Raw genomic sequence first — 7,057 nt, 5'->3', positions numbered from 1 at the left:
GATATTCTCCGCCATTGTCTGTACGAAGCTTCTTGATGGAGGTGGATAGATGTAACTCAAACTTGGAACGAAATGCCTTAAAACATGAGAAAACATCACTCTTTGATTTCATTGGGTACATTATAGTGAATTTGGAGTAATTGTCGATGAAGGTTACAAAGTATTTGTATCCTTCGTAGGAAGACACCTCATAACTACAAACATCGGAGTGAATGAGACCACCAACAGAATTGGATCTGTGATCCGAGCGAGATTTGAAAGACTTTCTTGCCATCTTAGACTTAACACAAACAGGACACCTTTGAACATCTATTTCATTCATTACATCAGGCTTGATTTTTGAAGTTGATAGAAGTTTCTTGAGAGGCTTCAGTCCTATATGACCTAATTTTTGATGCCAATGAAGAAGTGTGGAGTCAGAAGTGTTTTCGGTGGTCAGATTGGAGCAGGGTTCATCTACCTTAGCTGCCAGATAGTACAAGTTGCCTCTTTGGTAACCAGTGCTAACGGGTGCTGAGGCGATAGAAACATTGGTGGAGTGATAGAACAAGCATGAGGTTTTGTCAAAGACTACAACAAAACCCTCATCGCAGAGTGCTGAGACAGAAAGAAGTGGCTCTTGCAGTGCCGGAACCAAGAGAGTTCGATGATGATGATCTCTTTTGTTCATAGGTAACACGGTAGTTCCCAAGTGAGTTGCGTTAATTGAGGATGAATCAGCAAGTTGAATGACCTTCTTAGACTTCTCAAGCTGAGATAGAGTTGATTTGTATGGAGTCATTGAAAGAGAGCATCCTGAATTGATGTTCCAGTCGGTAAAAACTTTCATAGCAGCTGAGAGCACCTTGGCGGATTTAACTTGAACGAAGTTTTCTTCATTTCCTGATTCTTCTTCATCATTGCTGATGTCCAATGCAACAACGGATGTCTTTCCGGCTTTAGTAGTGAAACAAGACGAGGTGTTTGAGGCACGAGACAAGCCTCCTCTCCGAGACGGGGTAGTTGACTGTCTCGGATTCCTTGATCCAGCAGTTACCAACTTCATGATTACGTCTTTTGCAGTAGGTACAGTACTTAGTGTTACAGGCTGGACCAGATTGGGGGCGGTAGCTCGAAGGACGAGTTGAACTCGCTTTAGCGGCAATAGCATCGGAGGAGGAGGTTTGGTCAAGAGAGGTCTTACGACGAGTTACCTTGTTCTTGATGGCCCGAATGACAGTGGCTGAGTTGACCGTGGTTCGTTGCATGAGAGGGGTGACTACTGGGAGCCAGTCAATGGGAAGAGATGTGAGAATCAAAGTGGTGAAGATTTCGTCCATGGTGAGAGGGGCATCGCTAGTTATGAGAGAGTCGAGTCCTTCGTACACCAGGGGGTAAATCGCACCGCCCGATAACGGTTTTTGTAGCCGTTCAGAAACGTGTCACTTTTAATTCAGTTGACACGTTTCTGAGACGTTTTCAGCCGGAACGTCTCAAAGGCGGTTCCAATCACCGCACCATGCGGTGATTGGAAACCGCCGCGGATACCGCAGGTCACGGTGGCTGGAGCCGTGACCAGCCGTTCCTCGAACGATGTTTGGAAAAGTGGAGGAACCGCTTCCACCGGTTCCTCCAGCGGTTCGTGGAACGTCCTGGAGGTACCCTCAAGGAAAGCGATTTCCAGCTTGCGTTCGCTGGGTAAAAAAAAGCGAGTCGCGACTCGCATTAGTCACGTTATCCTGTGGAAGGTAACCCTTACAGTCTCGGCCATCTGAAAATAAATCCATTTTGTAATTTCAACGACGCAATGAAATACATACAACTATTATCATAATAGTTGTATGTATTTCTGTGTTTTGAATAGAGCATAAGACTGCATAAGATTGCATGACGTACTAAAGAAGATAGCTTAAGATTGGGATTCATACGAGCAAAAGTTATGATTACAAGAAAATAAAAATTGAGTGAAATGAACAACCAGAAAGATGAAAAGACAAATCGAGAGCAAAAGTGATTTTCTCTTCGGATTGGGGTTGTGGTTGGTTTAGAAGGAGACATAAACTAAATATTCAATAATGAGAGAAGTGGAAATAAATGATGACTTATCAAATGATATATGTCATCATTCATAAATTGAAACTTTATTTGAAGACAGATGGGATACGACTGAATCCGCGCGAAACGAAGAACTGGTGGTTGAGGGTTGGTAAACCGAGAAATTATACATATGTATAATTTCGATCAATCGAAACAACAGCCTTCTATGATCCATTTGGCAAAATCATCCGGTTTGAGGATCTCAATTTGACCTCGTGGATGTTTTTTGATGTCTTCAAAAGTGTCTTTCCCGGTGAAGACTTTGGAATCGTAATGGATGATCCATTTGTAAAACCTTGATTTGAAATGTGAGAGGTGGTGAGTATTGATGTTGTGGTAAGGTGGTCAAGTTCCACTTACAATTTTTGGTGGTCAGGGGTGAGACTTCGGATCCAAGTGAGTCGCTTGTCAACCGAATCCCACATAGAGCGGGTGGTCTTTTTTTTGGAGGGTCCAGCTCGTGGCACGGTAGAGTCCTTTGGTTGAAGGTGGAATATGGCCCCTTCGAGCCTCTGCATTACAAAAGTAGATAATGAGTGCCCTAGCGCTCTATGTAATGCCTCAAATGGTATTCAATGGCTCACCAAAAGAGCAAGCCTGGATTTGTCGGCGACCGAGGTGTTGGTCCACACCTCATGCTTAGTCTGGCGGTAAGTCTTAGGTCGCTTTGCATTCAGCTCGAATATCAAGGTATACAGATCCGGCGTTTTCGAATTTAAAGGGGGGTCTTTGATGTAGAGGAGGAGCTGCTTGATTTGATGGGCATTCGAGGTGACTTAACAAGTGATTAAGATAATCCAACACTCGGAAAAAAACTCACTGTGTCCTGGAACTTTGCCCTCTCCGTCTTAGCTATTTCTTTAATAACCTTGCGCACCGCTGTGTCCGCGGTCGGTTCGCTGGATCGAAAATCTTCGGGCAGGTTGTAGTCAGGGACTTTGTTTGGGGCTGCAACCAAAACCCCCTGATGATGGGTTGGTCAGTCTGGGTGTGAAAAAAATGTACATGAAGTCAAGAAGTGACTCACTACAATGTGATTCTCAAGCGAGTCGAGAACAGGGTCGTTGTCAGTGGTGAAATTTGTCGCGTACGCCTGAACGTGACTGCCTACAAGGGCTTCACGGATTTTCTCCCGGATGAATGACTTCAAAAGTATTGTAAGTCGTTTTAAAGAAAGGTAATAAAGATAAAAAGAATTGGGAAACTTACTCGCACCCCTTCGCCGCCTTTCCATCCGTAGGCTTGATCACCTTGATGTTGAATGATTGTCGAGGAGGCCATTGATTTTTCGTTAATAGATTTTTCGAGTCTCGCAAACTGTGATCGAAAAAAACAGACGGTGGCTACTTCACGTGCGAAGGAGTCGGTGTGCTACATTGCATCAAAGATCCCATCAGTAACTTTTATTGATTGTATGTTGTTGAGATACATAGTGATCTGACCTGAAATATTTCTTTCACATCAGACTTTTCAGTTGAACTGAGTCCAAAAGAGTCACCCAAACTTTCAATCAGCTCCAAAGCCAAATTAGGGTCATTGGGTCCTTCATTGCCCCTGTGCCCATTGCCAAAACCTCTCTGCGAGCTGTTAGAGGTGCTTGGTGGTTCATCGTCTAGCACCGAGCGATAGTTAGGCTCCCCGCTGGAATCCAGGTCACCCCGTTGGAAAGCTTGGGAACGGAGCATTGGGGGAGTTTGTTGAGGGCGTTCAAAGTCAAACCCAAAGGCCATTGAGGCTTGGCGGATTCGTGGATTGGGTGTTGAATTGATTCGATCGTAGTTAGAGGCTGGGGATTGAAAGATTCCTGGCCGCATTTTTGGAATGGTTGCGATGAGCTGAAGTGATCGAGAGGGACAAAGGAAAACAAAAGGAGAAAAGAAACACCTTTGCTTCCGTTGTTTGATGATTGGTGGCGCTAACAAAAACTGAACAAGCATGTGGTTTCAACGTCAGAGATCACAAATTTGCCAGTTCAGGGGTTGAGACAGCTCTGCAATTGTGCGAATGGAATCTTTCACGCACCTGTCGGATTGCCTTTGCAATTGAGAAACTTTGCAAAATTTCTTCGTCTCTGCCCTGCTCGACCTCCAAAGTGGCTTTCTTTCGGGTCAAATCTTTCTGCTGGTCTTGAATCTTCTTTGGTTTTGAAAGGAGATTTTTTCATTGATCATGGTGAACCGTTGGTCCACATCTCCAAAACAAAGGGCTGCACTGCTACTTAATCCTGACACGTATCATACTCTCATACATGGTGTAAGGGAGGAGTATGGATTACGAGTCAGGTTACATATGTAGTATGGAGTTACAGTAGTGGTGTATAGTTGTTCTTATATAGAGATCTCATACTCTCTCCCTTTGAGGTTTTCTCTCGAGGACTCCTTCTTCCTCCTTATGTCTCATAGTAGTTCTTATATTGATTGTTCTTTATCATAGGTATGACTTCCTCTGGAGGACTCCTTCTTCCTCCTTATGTCTCATAGTAGTTCTTATATTGATTGTTCTTTATCATAGGCTCTTATCAGGAATATACTCAGGTGCTACTTCTGTCTGGCTTCGGCCTTGTGACTCCTCGATCCAGTGAAGGTCTCCCTGAGAGAGACCTTACACTTTTTTGAAGTACACCTCCGAGTTCGAAGGCGTCAATTGATTCTCGAACTCAATCAACTACTCCGCAATTCAATTCAAACCTTAAAACAATACAACTTTCAAACCTTGAAACGATACAACTCAATTCAAAATTTTTTCGAACACTCGGTTCCGATTTTTTTTTATTTTCTTTTCCTGTTTTAGCCTGCGACCTGAACTTAAAACCAGCTCCTCCACACTGTCAGAGACCTGTCACCTTCAGCCTCCTGTTTCACTGTTCAACCTGTCTATGTCTGACAACCGCCTGATATCCCATCGTACAACACGTCGAAACCCCGGAGAATCGATACCTCAAGTTGATAACCCGGAGCGAATCATCTTTCCGCCTCGAGGTGCCCCTACCCCGTTATCTTACACTACCCCTGTCACTACCCCTGTTCGGCCTACTTCAGCTCCGCCAATCCTGCCTTTGGTCGAATCGACGGGTTCGACTCCGTTGATAGTTCAACAGTGGGATTCCATAGTTAACCCACCGAATCGGCAAGGCTACCCTGTTATCACAGCGAACTGGCCCTTAGGATCTGACTCAGTCTCTCTTGATCAAGTTTCTGAAGAATCACTCGCAGTTGACCGACGTGTTAATCCTCCGGGTTCAGATCTTCGACATCCTCGTCGTAGTATTCCTGGCAATTTCGACCCACATACCTCTTTCATCAGCTCGGGCGAAGAAACCTTTCGAAACATGGCAAATCAACAATCAACTTCGATGCCTGCCGATCTCGATGTGAGCACCGAGTTCGCCCGAATGAAACTTGACAATGACGGACTACGATCAGACAACGCGGATCTTCGTAAGGAAATCGGCGAGGTCCGTAGCCTTCTACAGAACTTCTTGCAAAGCCAACGACCTCACGACGGACATCGCGACGGCAACGCGACCTCACATGGTGAAACGTCTACTCAGAGACCCAATGCAGACCATGACGTGACACCTCAAATGTTCACGTCGACGCCGGCGGTAGGACGACAGAACCTGTTCAACATCCCACCTTCTTTACCTTCCGTTGCCGATACGCCAGTCAATACGGTACCGGCAGCTGCTGATCTGTCCAACTTTCGAGCTACTGATTGGCCTCAGTACAAAGGCAAGTTTGGCGATGTCGCTGCCTTTCGTATGTGGCAATACCAGATGGAGACGACTTTTCGAGTTAAACAAATCGACCGACCTGAAGATCGTTTTCGGATTCTCCCGTTGGTTCTAGCTAATGACCCGGCCTCATCTTGGTGCCGCAGATCTGAACGTAATTTTGATGGTAAATCGTGGGATGCGGTGATGTTAGAGATGCAAGGAGTAGTGTTACCGGTTGGGTGGGATGAAGCAGCTCGAGAACGTTTGCGTGAATTGACGATGAAGGTGAATGAGTCGGTGACTGCATATTGTGGACGAGCAAGAGTGATCCAAGAAGAAATTGGAGTTGAAGAGTGTGATGATGAGCATTTAGCTAATGCTGTGGTAGGAGGAACTTCAGGGACCTTTAAGGCTTGGATCAAGATGGAGCGGGTCGTGAAGAATAGTGTGGATCCGGTAACGAAGCGCTTCTCATTCCCAATCTTTGAAGAACGACTCGGTGCCATCTTCCTGCTTACCCAAGCAGTTGATGGACGGAACGGTGGTCGCTCTCACTTGACGACTGGAACCTCTTCAAACGCTATGGGAACGGTGCCAAATGTTCAATCCCGGCCAGCTCAATCGGCTCAATCGACGGCTCCATCTGCGACCCGACCACCATTGTCTCCTGAGGAAAGCCAAGCTCGTAATGTGCGTTTCGGTGCATACATGCGATCGATTGGACTTTGTCCTCGATGCAAGACTTCGTGCAACAAGTGGTTAGGCGGCTGTGATGCGAGGCCTAACAATACGTTCTTCTCAGTCCCCATGGACTTTCCTCGTGCACCTCCTTATCCACCAGCTAAAGGCAGTTCATCGGTACCAGCGCCGAGAGCTTCGATGGCACCTGGAGCTTCAAGACCACCACGTAGAGTCGATGTAGCAGCAGTAGATCAAGGAAGGGAGGTAGATGTTGCGGCTGTTGGGGTGTTTCCGGACTTAGGACGCGCTGATCTTGCGGCTTACGAACAATTGATGGAACACCTGAACGGACCGCAGGATGAAGATGTAGTGGAGAATGCTGAGTACGGATCCCGTTTTGCTCATCCTAAATTAGGAAAAACCCTGATCATGACATGGCTTTTAAATGGCGTTTCCCTTCGCGTTTTAATCGACACGGGTGCAGGGACGAACCTTCTATCGGAACAAGCGGCTGACGAATTACGGCTGGTTCGGCGTCCCCTTCCGATTCCCATCTCGGTGCGTCCTGCTATCTTGTCCGAGCCT

The 7,057-nt window shown here is 46.1% G+C and overlaps 2 protein-coding genes across 2 annotated transcripts; one reads left to right on the top strand and one right to left on the bottom strand.

Annotated features, from left to right (window-relative positions):
* Positions 1-2,791: 2,791 nt before the first annotated feature.
* MELLADRAFT_86351 (uncharacterized protein) lies at positions 2,792-4,240 on the bottom strand (the record flags this gene model as incomplete). Its single annotated transcript, XM_007409919.1, has 7 exons — positions 2,792-2,851; positions 2,897-3,040; positions 3,104-3,220; positions 3,286-3,447; positions 3,519-3,911; positions 3,961-4,001; positions 4,099-4,240. 7 exons carry the CDS (start codon positions 4,238-4,240, stop codon positions 2,792-2,794), a joined length of 1,059 nt encoding a protein of 352 aa, XP_007409981.1.
* A 711-nt stretch (positions 4,241-4,951) lies between these two features.
* On the top strand, positions 4,952-6,899 carry MELLADRAFT_106438 (uncharacterized protein; the record flags this gene model as incomplete). Its single annotated transcript, XM_007410127.1, has 2 exons — positions 4,952-6,841; positions 6,888-6,899. The coding sequence occupies 2 exons, from the start codon at positions 4,952-4,954 to the stop codon at positions 6,897-6,899; spliced, it is 1,902 nt and encodes a 633-aa protein (XP_007410189.1).
* Between the last annotated feature and the right edge of the window lie 158 nt (positions 6,900-7,057).

The sequence above is a fragment of the Melampsora larici-populina genome, assembly GCF_000204055.1.
Source record: "Melampsora larici-populina 98AG31 unplaced genomic scaffold MELLAscaffold_18, whole genome shotgun sequence".
Lineage (NCBI taxonomy): Eukaryota > Fungi > Basidiomycota > Pucciniomycetes > Pucciniales > Melampsoraceae > Melampsora > Melampsora laricis-populina.
This window is presented reverse-complemented; position numbering and strand designations above follow the sequence as displayed.